General features: G+C 60.1%; 1 protein-coding gene across 5 annotated transcripts in view; it reads right to left on the bottom strand.

The window, feature by feature from the left end:
* Window positions 1-13,310, bottom strand: part of PRKAG2 (protein kinase AMP-activated non-catalytic subunit gamma 2) — a 197,239-nt gene that overhangs the window by 127,627 nt on the left and 56,302 nt on the right. Inside the window, exon 1 of one of the 5 annotated variants that reach the window (XM_036412639.2) lies at window positions 1,228-1,662. The exons of the other annotated variants lie outside the window; for them this stretch is intronic. Coding sequence (XP_036268532.1) covers window positions 1,228-1,321 — 94 coding nt within the window. The 5' untranslated portion in view covers window positions 1,322-1,662. Of the gene's footprint in view, window positions 1-1,227; window positions 1,663-13,310 lie in introns of those variants that run through there. 5 annotated transcript variants of the gene reach the window in all.

The raw sequence follows: 13,310 nt of genomic DNA, 5'->3' as shown, positions 1-13,310 counted from the left end.
TGGTGAGGGCGAGGCGCCGGCTGTGTTCCTCTATAACTCACCGCTGTAGCCGGTTAGACAGCTTCCCAGTTCCTCCCCGAGACCCAGAAGCCCCTGACCCCAGCGCGGCTGCGTCCCCGCTCACCCCGCACAGGGTCACCCACGTCACACAAGGACACTGTCCACAAGCAAACGGATAAACTGGACCCAGCTGGGATGTGGGCAAGTTTTCCATTCGCCTTTTTCTGGTCTTACCATCCCACTCTTCACGTTCTGCTGGATGTTTTGCCAAAGCTGTCTCCTACCACACATTACACGTCACACTCCACTCCAGGGACACGGCATTTGACACACCCTTTGCTGTCTGTCCTTAGCACCCCGGGTGTGTGAGCCTGTTCCACCAGCAGGGGGCGCTCGTGTGGTACCAGCAGGGTGACCCCATTCTGACAGAAGGAAGCTCCCACCTGTTTGAGGGGCAGGTCTTGTGGGCTCCAGGAAGCTCAGAATGCTTCGGAACCCACCTGCCTGGCTCCAGCCACACGGGCACAGCCCACCCAACCCACAGTCCACGGACACCCCCAACCAGAGATGCCCCCTCACCTTCCAGCCTCCTGGGCCCAACCTCTGTGCCCGGGGGAGCTGGAGGAGGCCCAGAAGCCAGGGAGCCTGCAGGCAAGTCCTCTCCCCGGGGCCAGGCCAGGCCGGTGCTGGTCCCTCACATGGGTCCTGAGGGCCCGACTGCTCAACACGGGAGGAAGGCGACCGTAGAATTCCCCCCCCTTAGTCTCCACCTCTGAGCTCCTCTACACACACACACACACACACACACACACACACACACACCACTTCTAACAGCTGAAACAGCAGTTCCCATCCAGCCTTACTTCTCTCCCAGCCGCTGGCTTTGCCCAAATGAATGACTGTCCAACCGGTAACTAACTTCGTTAGGCCCGGGGGCGAGGAGGGGGGCAAGAGAGGCAGAGGCGGCAGAGACTGGCTGGGGGCAGCTCGTGGCAGCTGCTTTGCCATCAATGGGGACACACACCCCAAACACACCCACCTGCTCCTCTCACTGCTGCCCAGCAATCACGTCCACCGTCACAGGGAGAGGCTGCCCCTGCACACACACACACACACACACACGCACACGCACACTCACACGCACACGCACACGCCCTGGGGTCTCCCTCCCCCGCATGCCCAGCAGAGAACAGGGCAAAGGGCAAAGGGCAAAGGGCAGCGTCCTACCAAAAAGGCCGTGGGGCTCCGACTGGCGCCTCTCGGTGCTGCGGCTCGTCTCCTGGTGCTTCTTCTTCCCCCGGAGGCTGCCGAAGCGCTTCATGGGGAGCGGCGGCCGGCGAGCATGCCAGGGCCGGGACCACCGTCAGCCCCAGGCGGCGGGGGGCCAGGAGCGGGGCAGCATCGGCCGGCAGGTGCCTGGCGCCCGGAGCCTCTGCCACCGGGAGCTCAGAGGCGGCCTCCCGGGGCCCGAGGCTAACGTGGGGCAGGTGCCTCTCGGGCGCAGCCTCCGGGCACACAGGGCGTGACCCCGGGCGGCCCTCCTCCCGCAGGGCGGTGGCTGTAGCCGCGGGGCAGCCGCTGGCCGGAGCGGCCGCAGCCTCCCGCCGCCCGTGGGCTGCTTGTGGAGCTTGGGTCAGCGGTGAGCTCAGTCACCCCGGGCTTTCTCCTCCGTTACAGTAAGGAAGGAGGGAGGACCAAATAGGCAAGCGCCGGTCATGTGCGAGTCTGCGGTGTCTCTTTAAAAAGACTGTAAAAGGAAACCACGCCGGGCAGGCAGGTCCTTGGCACCAATTGGCCGGAGCGCTCTCCCATTATGACATGACATCACACAACTATTTTGATTCATGTGTTCCAGGGCTCGGAAGGCTCCGGCGCGTCTCCGTGGAGAAGTCACATGTCCCTGGAAACCGCTGAGTCTATTCCAGCGCAGGCTCCTTGCGACGAAAGAAGCAAGACCACCTGCATGTGGGGGGCCTGGGCCCCCCGGATTCACCGGAAGGGCCAGCAAACGCGAATCTGCTGAGAACTGCAGCACGACAGAGCTCTGGGGGGCTCTAAAGCGGGTCTGCTCCAACCCTTTCCAGTTCAGATGGGAAACGGAGGCTTGGGAAGGAGATGGGACTGATCCAAGGCCCTGCAGGTCATGTCAGAACCAGGGCTAGACTTCTAAGATCCAATTAAACCAAAAAGCTTTTAGCTTGCGTTTTACAACTGTGAAACCACAAGAGGGGGAAACAGTCGCCCCTCCCCCATATCTTCACTAGACAGGGGAAGGTACAGGACCAGCTGACCTGCACGTGACCTTGAGAAAGTTCCTTCCCGCCCACGGGCCTCAGTGTCCCCCTCTGAGAACCAAGAGGAGCCGTGGACATGGCAGGATCTAGTCTACTCAGCCGGAACTTCCTGTGGCTACTCAGTGTGCCTTCTTTCTCCTGCTGGGCAGAAGGGCAGCTCAGTGGTCCAACGTTCACAGCAAGGACATCTGAACGCACACACCCAACAGGCCTCGCCCGTGGGGAACTCCCCAAGGACGGGAGAGACCACGACTAACTGTTCAGCAGCACTAGCTCACAAAGCCAATGTGAGAATGAGGTGAGGAGGCGAGAATGTCAGCACCGATGGGGGTGGGGGAGACGGGGAGTGGGAGGAGGTGGGGGGTGGGGGGAGATGGGGGGTGAAGGGAGATGGGGGGTGGGGGGGGTGGGAGTGAGGGGGAGGTGGTGGGGGGGTGGTCTCGTGGCCCAGCTCGGAGAACTGAAGGAAAGAAGAGAGGCTAGGCCCCACCCTGGGAGGAGCCAAACTTCCAGAAACAGGGTGTAACCCTACCTCCAGCCAACGCCCCGATATTCTATGGATTACCTCTGTGGTAAATATCTCAGCCCGAATTTATTGCGATTAACTCTGAAAAAGACTAAGTAGCTAGGTTTGGAGTTCCACATTTAGAGTTCCCCCCCTTTTTTTTTTAAGCTATCCAGCTGTTAATGGAAGTTGAATGTTCTCATTTAAAAATAAAGCCCGAACTTCTTTAGCAAAAAGCCGCTAAACAAGTGTTCCAGTAAGAAAAAAGGGGGCATGTTTGCTTAAGAGGAAAGTGAGATGTCGTTTCTAAGCCAATGTAACATTCGTGCCTTCGTGATAAAGGATGGAGAGAGAAGGTTTCAGAGCGGAGCAAGGAGAGTGAGCACACAGCACCGCAGGTCCGCCGGCTGCTCCCTGCTCGGCGCACCGGCCGCTCGCTCATCACTCGGTCATTAAGCCCCCGTCCGAGGTACGGCAGGTGCTGACGGAGGGGATTAGTGCGATGGGTAATTCCGAGGCATTCTTGTCCTCTAAGAACTCCACTTTAATTAGTAAAACAATAGCTCCCATTTGTGGAGTGCTTTCACATGCCAGTCCGAGGGCTGGTCACCACACGATTATTATGCATCTCAGCCTTCCTACAGCCTGTGGGCAGGTGTTAGTAACACAGAGTCCGGGAAGCCGCCTGACTGGGCTCACACACCTAACAAGTTGGAAGAACATAGACTTGACCCTTATTTATCTGATTCCAAAATGCACAGCTTGCCCGCCGCACCCTACCTTCTCCTGCACGTGCACAGGGACACCCAGCAGCCGGAGGCTGTTCCTCCAGGACGGCGGAGGACCCGGGCGGGGCTGGAGCGACGGGAAGAGCCTCTCTCTCCACGCCCACTTGTAATCTTTTTATTAAAATGTGTTTATTTATTGGTTTTAGAGAGAAGCATCGACCTGCTGTCCCACTTATCTATTCATCCATGGCTGATTCTTACTGTGCCCTGACCAGTAATGGAACCAGCACCTGAGGCGAATCGGGACGATGCTCTAACCACCTGAGCTACCCGGCCCAGCCTCCGCTTAGAATTTTTTTTTGTACAGAGAGGAAGGGAGAGAGATAGAGAGCTAGAAACATCGATGAGAGAGAGTCATCGATCAGCTGCCTCTTGCACACCCCCTACTGGGGATGTGCCCGCAACCAAGGTACATGCCCTTGACCGGAATCGAACCCGGGACCCTTCAGTCCCCAAGCTGACGCTCTATCCATTGAGCCAAACTGGTCTCGGCTCCGCTTATAATTTTTATCTTCGGGCAGAAGATCACCATATTCAGAGAGAAGCTCCGTATTTGAGAGTCTCTGTTCCCATCACAGTTCATCTTGTAACGCCAGCCAGCTGAGCGGCGTCTACGCAGAGCTGCCCTGACCCAGCTGCCCAGGCTCCAGGTGGCTCAGCGACAGCTCTGCATGTCCCCACGCAGGTCCGCGGAGCTCCGGCTGCGGCCTGCAGGGGGGCGGGGCGGGGAGCCAGGAGTCCTGATGCTCGCACATCCCAGGTGGCTCCCTCCGCTCCGCTGGGCAGGCAAACCCTCAGCAGCCAGAGCGCAGCACCCACACTGAGGCCCAGCTCGTCTGCCCCCCACCCAGTGCTCACCCTCGCTCATCGGCGGGAGGCCCGAGGCCAGCTCAGCGGGCGGACGGCCACGGCAGCCGCGCCGGGGGAGCCGAGCTGCCTCTGGATGACGGATTCGGGCCCATCCCGAAGCCGCGCCCAGGCCTGTGTTACAGGCGGGGAGCCGGAGCCGGAGCCGGGCTGCACCGATGGGGGCCGCCGCAGAGCGGAGCCGCTGCACGGACCCCGCGGAGCTCCCAGTGCCGTCCGTCTGTCCCGGTTACACTCTCCCAACGGCCCTCCCCCTCTCTGTGCCCAGCCGGGCAGGGAGGCCAGCCAGCACCGCTCAGCTTACGAAACAAAAAGGAACAGAGGTTCGAGAGGCCAAGTGCTCTGGCCCAGATCCCCCGGGAGGGAAGCCAGGGGGCGGGCTGGGGTGCATCCTGGGTCCCCGTCCCCCATCCCGGGGGGGGGGGGGGGCAGACTGCCTCTTCCTGCCGGGAGTGGACAAAGTCAGCGGACGCCTGTCCGCGGAAACCTCGGAGGTCACGTGACAGGCCCTGAAAAGCACCCAGGAGGGCTGCGGCCGGCTCAGCCCGTTACGTAAGAGGCGGCAGCCGCGCTGTTAGCACCGCTCGCCGGTGCTCCTGCCGGTTGCAAAACCCTGAGTCATATTTCATGGCGAGTCCTGAAGGTCACACAGCAAGTGGCAGGGTGCGCCCTGTCACCCGGCCCCAGGCCCTGCCCGGCGCCGTGGCTGCGCTCGTGGCCCCTGAGTCAGGCCCCGTGGCCGCGGCGCCGCCCGCGTCACCGCACACTCACCGTCACGCTCGCCCCGTGGCCCGGGCGGAGCTGAGCGCCTCCCTGAGGGACAAGAGGGCGGTTTCTTTGGGCAAAGAAAGAACTCCACTGGCAAGCTCATGAGAGTGACGCCCAAACCCGGAGACAATAGGGCTGCCGTCGCTTTAAGAATGCAGAAAGCATAGGGAAAGTGACAAACCATGGCAGGGGTGCCCAAGGGCAGCCCCCCGCCCCCCACAAATGTGAAACCCCAAAGTATCCTTAGCCTCCGAAAGGGCCCACAGCCCACGGGAGAGCTCAGCAGTGGGGATGGGGGGGGGTTTGAATCCCTTCAGGGGCCCCCAGTCCCTGGGGTCCACGCCAGGCCAAAGGCTCCGAAGACCAGGGCCCCTGCTCCTGCAGCTTTCCGAGCGCCCCTTCGGGAGCCACATTCAGGGGCTCAGAGGCGCCAAAGAGTCTGGTGGCCACGGCCCCGAATCCCCCTTTCTGAGTCACGTCTCAGACCCAGAGACACAGGAAGCTGCGAAGCCCTGGGCAAGAGTCCAGGCCGCGCTAAGTCACCCGCTGGGCAGGGAGCTGGCGTGTGGCCGCCCTCCCCGCACCCGAGCAGGTTCCGGCCTGACCTGGGGCTCCTTCGGGAGGGCCCGCGGCCGCTCCGCCTCCCCTGCAGACACGCCTGGCCGCTGCACCTGGGCGGGCGGGCCTTCGCCGTGGCCTGTCTCTCCCGGCGGCGGCAGACAGAGCGCGGGGGAGAGTCGTGTGTAAAACAAGCGCGGCACATGGAGCAGTCCGGGTTCCCTGTGGGCATGCGATTTCCAGCCGTGGACTGTATTCATCCAGGCTTCTCCGGAGCACAAAGAGGTCAGAAGAGAGCCTCAGCCACTGCACAGGCTTCTAAGGGAGTCACAGGAGATAAAAGAGCGTTTCACGTGGGACGACACGGCCGGTCCTGAGAGACTCCTCGGGGGAACCGCAGTGACGCCCCCGTGACGGACACCCGCGGGGCGGCCCCGCTGACCGGGGCCCGGGCCTGCACAAGAGCCCACGGCGGCCGCTCCGCACCAGAGCCCGGCTCCGAGGAGCCAGCGGCCGGCGAGCAAACCCCGCTCTCAGCAGCGTCCTCCAGCCCGACATTGATTTCTGAGTGAGGAGCCATGAGCTCTCCCACCAACACGTTCCTCTCTGCGGCCACACGCACAGAACACGAGTTTCTTACAGCGGCGGGAGGGGAGGTGCTCCAAGCCAGACACTGGGGTCCCGAGCACGTCCCTGCATCGACGGGAGGGTCTATCAAGACTCGGGGGAGGGGGGGCTTTTAGCCCTGAACTTGGTCTTCCTGTATCAGTGGCGGCTGGATATGCCGAGGGGGGCGTCACAGGGCGAACGCGTCAGGACCCTATAGCATCCGTGAACAGTGACATATTTATTCAGTGTCTTCTGAATAAGAAAACCACAACGCGCCTAATGCATCTAAATGGAGCCAAGAGGCTTACGTTTCAGACATCTGGGAAGGTCACTTAGGTGGCTGTTCGCTTCTGTGGCTGGCTCGTTTCCTGAGGCTGACAACATATAAAACTCACATGTATAACTCAGACTGGCTTCTCACAAGTTAATCAATGCTACTGCACTCACCAGCATCCCTCACCTCCGAGTCTTCTCTGTGGAAGGCACCCTCCTCAAGAGGGTGAAAATTCGTGCACAGGCCTCTAGTACTAATAACAAGAAAAAGTGTAAGTGTTGGCAGGGATGGAGAAATTGGAACCCTCGTACGTGGATGATGAAATTGTAAAATGGTGTGGCCGCTGTGGAAAAGTTCGGCCGTTCCTCCGCCAGCTAAACACAGAATTACCAAAAAGTCCACTCCCAGATATTTACCCAAAATAACTACAAACCTAGGTTCAAACAAAAACTTGTATGCAAATGTTCATAGCAGCCAAAAGGCGGGACAGCCAGGTGTCCATCGACAGCGAATGGCTAAACAAAGCATGGCATGCACGGCCGATGGGATGTGCTTCATCCATAAAGAGGAACGAAGTGTGGGGAGGAGTGGAGAGTGACGGTAATGGGTATGAGGGTTCCTCTCACAGTGATAGAAGGTTCTGGAACTGGGTGGTGGTGGTATGAGAATGTTCCTTTGCCATATTGGTTCAAAGCTGCCAGCTTTATATTTTTTATAGCTACATAGTACTCCACTGTGTGGATGTACCTCCTTTTATTTTATCCAGCTACTGGCCTGTCTGCTCATTGGGCCTAGAGGCAATGACACGAAGCAGCAATGCCACAATTGGCACCCAGATCTCATTTCTAAATGGGATTCGCCACTGAAGCAGCCAGGGCTCTTTGGAGAAGCGGCTGATTGCAGGGCCGGGCAGGGGACTGACAAGGTGAGCCTGGGACCGGCTGGGAGGGTGCCTGCTGCCCAAGTTGGACAATCTGAGCACCAAAATATGAAAATGACAAGCGAAAACTCATTGAGTAAAATATGAATCCATGAGTCTATATGTATAACACAGGGAGGAAGGGAAAATGCTTCCTGAGTAGAATTCCACCAATCCATGTGGAATAAGTGACAAAACCAGAGGGGGAAAAAATCACTTTTTGGCAGACACCACACTAATAATTCAAGCAAGAATAACGGGCTGATGCTAACACTAGCAAGGGCAGGTTTGAGGAGAAAGCAGGTGTTTACACAACACCCACGATGGTGCCCGTGGCTGTTACCACCGGGAGAGCACTCCTTTCTCAGTGCGGAGAGCTCTCAGGCGCACACGCCCCTTAGCCCGGCCGCCAGCCCGTCCTCACCAGGAACGGCCGGGGAGCGGTCACGTGCTCCCGCTGTGAGGCCGGGAGTGGGCACCGGCCTGTGGCAGCCTGCCTGACCCGCAACCCTGAGTCTGGTCAGGAGGAAACGTTGGGCTCACTGAAGTGAAGGTCAGGCTGCACCGCCACGGGCCTGGGTAGTAGAAAATGTTGAAGACAGGAAGGACACTGAGGGCTGCTCCGGATGAAGGGAGACTGAGAAGAGGACAACCAAACGCAATGTGGGGTCACAGATTCCTGCTTCAAAAAATAAAATAAAAATAAAAATAAAAATAAAGGAGAGCTATTGAGACCATTTGTGAAATGTGAACAGTCTATGGCTTAGCGCAGGCCCTTACATTAATGTCAATTTCCTGAGTTTGGTCATTAATCTGCAGGTAGGAGAATGTCCCAGTTTGTGTGAAATACGTACTGAAGGATTTAGGAGTTACTCCAGTACTCTGGACGGTTTAGATTTCATGTTAGCACACACATTTGTATTAAGAGAGAGGCGATAAGCAAACGCGGTAAAAAGTTGACGCTGTGAAAATAAAACGTGATTTTAAAAAGGGAATTAAGAAATAAAGTGGTCAGGCGGCACTCATCAGCATCTCCTTGGACCCAGTCCCGGGGCTCCTTCAGGGGATCTGCATGACAGCCACCAGGGGGCGCTCCCCCAGGGGACCGCACTGGGTGCCCGGCCACATAGCTCTGCCGAGTGTTGGCCGGTCTTTTCAGGAAACTCAGATGCCGGGCATACCATTCCTTTCTTTGTGGGCAGGCAAGAGGAGTCACGTTTTCCTGAAGTCTGCTCAGCCGGAGTCAGCCCTCACCAGCTGCCCGATCCAGCAGGCTTCCGGCCGCGCCGGGCCCGAGGCCCTGGCCTTGGCTGAGCCAGGGGAGCTCAGGGGGCAACTGTGGACGGCTGGGCACGCTCTCCGCCTCTAAACCACGCCGCGGAGCACAGCGACGCCAGGGAGGCCGTATTCAGCCAGACTCAGGGTAAAACCCAGGCCGCTCCGGGTCCTGGCAGCATGTGGAGACAATCCCAGGGCCACTGGGCAGCTTCCATGAGCAGGCGAAGCATCGTTCCCAGACCTAACTACTGCCAACCCGTCCGCAGGCTGGCTCAATCCGGCCTCATTCACTCATTCATTCATTCCACCCACTCCCTCCTTCCTCCTTCCTCCCACTGGCCACTCTGGCCTCGCGGGCGGAGGGCTGAAGGGGGGCAGCTGCTGACCTGAAGAAGAGTCGCAGGTTCCCCGAGGGGCAGACTCTGAGACGGAAATGGGCGTGCTGGATGCATGTTAGGAACGCTGTCGGAATCAGCATTGAGACGAGGGAAAGAAGGAGGCAGGGTGGGCCCAGGACAAAGTTGAGGCGCAGGCACGTTCAAAGGGACCCTTACAGAACATTCTGGAGCTGGGGTGACCCCCAGAGCTGCTCTGCTTGGTGCACGGGGCTGACCCTGCAGCCAGGACGCCCGGCCCCCTTTCGCAGCTGCCTGGCAGCCTGGGGAGGGAGAGGCCCTGGCGGCACCTCCGGCTGTGGCTGCCGCCGCCCTGGTCTCCGGATCCCACCACAAAGACCAGCTCCGGCTCCCGCCAGGTCACCCCTGCGTGCCCCTCCCCGTGACCCCTCTCTTGGCCTCTCCACCCAGGGAGCGAGAAGCTTCCCGCTGCTCTCTGGCCGGCTCCTCCGGACTCCCTCGCTCTCATAGCCTCCGTCTGCTCTGCCTGCGGAGTGCCAGCGCCCTGTAGGCGGGACCCGGACTGACATGTCAGGAAACGGGCTCCTGAGAGAAGCAGGGAAGGTCAGCACGGAGCCCCTGCAGAGCCACCGCCTCGCGTGCCGACCCGGTGTGGGGACCAGGACCCTGAGCGTGACCTGCTCGGCGCTGGAGCAGGCGGGCGAGCACTCCTGGGCTGGCCGATTACAGGCCAGCGGGGCGGGCGGCCTGGCACCAGGAGCCTGGCAGGTGGAGCCGAGCCCTGGAGGCTCCCATTACAGTCTTACAAGCCCCAGTCCCTCCTCCACACATGGATAAAGCCTTTGGCATTTTATGGGAAAGCAGAATTTTCTTTGAAAAAATAAACTTGATCGCTGGCCGAGAAAGGAAGAGCCATCTACGACCCAATACAGAGATGGGGGAAAGGGCCGGAAATCTTACAAGTGAAAGACATTTCTCTGTGAAGCTCATTCCCTAATTCCAAAGGGCCCTGGTGATGTCCGCAGAGGCAGAGCCTGGGTTCTTGGTTTCAAAAACCGAAATGCAGTGGCCCGCTCCTGGGCACAGCCCTCCACGGGTGTGTGTGTGTGTGTGTGTGTGTGTGTGAGTGTGTGTGTGTGTGGTCTGCATCCTGACCTAACTTTGGGCAGAGAATGACCTCTATTTGGGTGTCCAAAGCGCACAGACCTCGGTCATGGGTGTGAGCTGGTCTTAGAAGTGGATCCTTCCAATGTCTGCCCTCCTGCCTCGGGCCAAACCCCACGGTTTCCTTCCGTCCTGGCTCCCTGGGCCTGAAAAGTTCCAGCCCCCCGTGCTCCCAGCCGCTCCAGCCCCACCTGCGGCTCCTGACGGTGCAGGCGGCCTTTCCCTGCCCCGGAGAAGCCGACGCGGGCTATGGAGCACGCTCTGCACACACACAGAATACAGGGCAGGTACTGCTGCACAAGGGAGGGCTCTTGCCGCACAGCGCGGTGTGGGGCTGCGGCGTGAATTGTACGTCTTCCTGGGCCGCAGTCAGGAAGGTTCCGAACCGCTGCTGGGCTCCGAGGTACGTGGGTCCTGCCCTGGAGGGGGGCCGCCTGCGTCCCAGGGCACACTGTTGCCTCGTCCTTCTGGCCTGCCCCACAGACACAGGGTTGCGACCTAGAGCGGCCCTGGGTGTCATCAGAGAGGCTGGCTGTCCAGGTCAGCCATTTCCACCGCCCCCTTTCTTGTGGGACAGGGGTGTCCAGTGCGGAGCTGCCTGAGCAGGACACGGTGCCCCTGCTGGCTCAGGAGGGCCAACGGGCACGGCCGTCTCAGCCTGAGAGCCGTGGCCACGGCAGTGCGGCTCTGGGAGGAAAACTGCCTCCCAAAATATCTGTGGCATCTCGTTTCAACATCCTCACCTGAGGGCATGCTTTTATCGATTTTAGAGAGAAACAATGATGTGAGAGCGAAGGCGCCCACAAGAGGAAGACAGAGGGAGCTCCAGGGTCCCCCAAATCCTTGGCCCCCGCACAGAGATGGTGACGCGGGCCGGCCTTTCTCCGCACGTCCAGTCACTCTCATTTCACCCAGGTGCCCCCAGGGCACCGCAGCCGGCCCTGACCTCAGCGTGTTCACACTGGGGGCTGGGTTGCATGGGGCTCTGGCTGGCACTGGGAGGACCTCGGAGAGCTGGGGAATGAGGGGCAGGCCCCTGAAACCTCAGACAGCCATCTTCCAAAAGACAGAGCCTATCAGGGGACACACAGGCCGCGCAGACACCTGCAGCAACAGCCCGGAGGGCGGCTCACAGCAAGCACAACCAGGCAAGGCTTTCTGGCGAAGGCAGGGCACGGGGAGGCCGAGACCATCACAGCTGATCCTCAGGTCTCTCTGGAGGCCCCTGCTGATCCCCCCACCCCCCATCTCTGTGCTCTCGCTGCACAGCCACCACACTGATGCCTCCAGCTGCAGCCGTTCCCTCAGCGGCGCCCCCTGCCTGCTCCCCTCCCTGCTCGACGCCTCCACACCAGGCCTTCCTGCAGCAGCACCTTCCCTTCACCTTTGAGATGTTCCTGGCAGCACTCGCATTTCCTTGTCTCCCCGCCCTAGGATGTAACCTGCAGGGCCGGGGCTGCTCGCTGGCTGCGTGCCCGAGGCGGGCACTGGGCCCCGTGTTTGATGTGCCACCACGCCCCGGGAAAGGCCCGGGCGGCTGCTCATCGTGGGGGCACCGCTCCTCTGTGGCGTCGGCTTCCTTCGGTTTGGGGGTACATTTGAAGGTGAACACCCCAAGCTGGAAACCCATCCAGGGAGAGGGAGTCTCCTCCTCGTTGCCCCCGGGGCAGGGCCTGCCTGTGGCCGCACCGGGCTCAGCAGTGAGGCGATGTCGCTCCCTAGTGGTCACTCAGCACAAAGCCGGAAAAAAGGGGTTTGCAGAGCCTGGGCATGCCTGTGAGCCTGGCTGTGGGCAGCCCGGTCTCTCCCAGCTTCTGTGGCTGCTGGCACCCTTGGCTTGTAGGCGCATCATTCCAACCCTTTTCCTGCCACTTGGCATTCTGTCTACGTCTCTGTCTTTCCATCGCCACCTTCTCATTAAACACCAGTCACACCACGCCAGGCCGCCCCCGCCCCAGCTGACTTTGTATCAGTGAATTCCATCGCAATGGCTGCGCTTCAGGTCCTGCCACATTCGGGGGTGAGGACGTCAGCATGTCAACCAACAACCTTATAAGGGTTACATGAGACCGTATATTTTTCTGATCTATATAGCGGTGCCTGAAATAAATCCTTTTTCTGCCTAATTCCCCAACTAGCCCTGGCCTAGTAACCTGTCTGCAATGCCGTGTGGCCCCTCATGCCTGACCCGCTGGCCGGCTGAGGGGTGGGCCTCCTCACACTCCGTGCACAGCCCCCGGGAGTGACAAGCTCCGGGCACTGGGATGAGCGGCACCGCAGGCTGTCTCCCCTCTCGCTCTGCCGCCCTCCCGCCTCTGGAAAGGACCAGAGACCCGCCCTCATTCTCACCAGCCGTGAGGGGCGAGGGAACGCTGGCTGCAGACCCCGGCCTCTGTCCCTCCTTCCCCCGTCACTCCGGCTCCACAGCTGCAGGCACCCAGTCCAGCTCCGTGTGCTGCAGGGGACACCGAGGTGGGAGAGCAGGGGGCAGCGGCAGGCGCGAAGGGAGGCCACAGCCAACGTCACCTTCCAGATGCCCGTCCCCTCCGGGCGGGGCCAGCGCGGCCTCTCAGGACTCCTCCTTCTGGGAGGTTTGCACCCCATTCCCTCCCAGCCCAGGCCTCCTGGCCACGCCCCTGCTCCTCGGCCTGGGTGCAGGGGCCCCACCTGGGAGACTGAGCACCAGGAGGCTGAGAGTCCTCATGGATGTACTTTGATATAACAAGTGACTGGAGAATCACCTCTATTTTTTTTCTCCCCAAATGGCTAGTTGTATCATCACTGGATTAACATCCCTAAAACCCACTCCTTTAAAGCAGCGTCTGCCATCTGGGCTAGGAGTGGATTGGGGCCCCAACTCGGTTGCTCAGTGGTTAGAGTGTCAGCCCAAGAATAAAGGGTCTCAGGTTTGAGTCCTGCTAAGGACACAC

The sequence above is a fragment of the Pipistrellus kuhlii genome, unplaced genomic scaffold (genome assembly GCF_014108245.1).
Source record: "Pipistrellus kuhlii isolate mPipKuh1 unplaced genomic scaffold, mPipKuh1.p scaffold_m20_p_47, whole genome shotgun sequence".
In the NCBI taxonomy this organism is placed as follows: domain Eukaryota; kingdom Metazoa; phylum Chordata; class Mammalia; order Chiroptera; family Vespertilionidae; genus Pipistrellus; species Pipistrellus kuhlii.
This window is presented reverse-complemented; position numbering and strand designations above follow the sequence as displayed.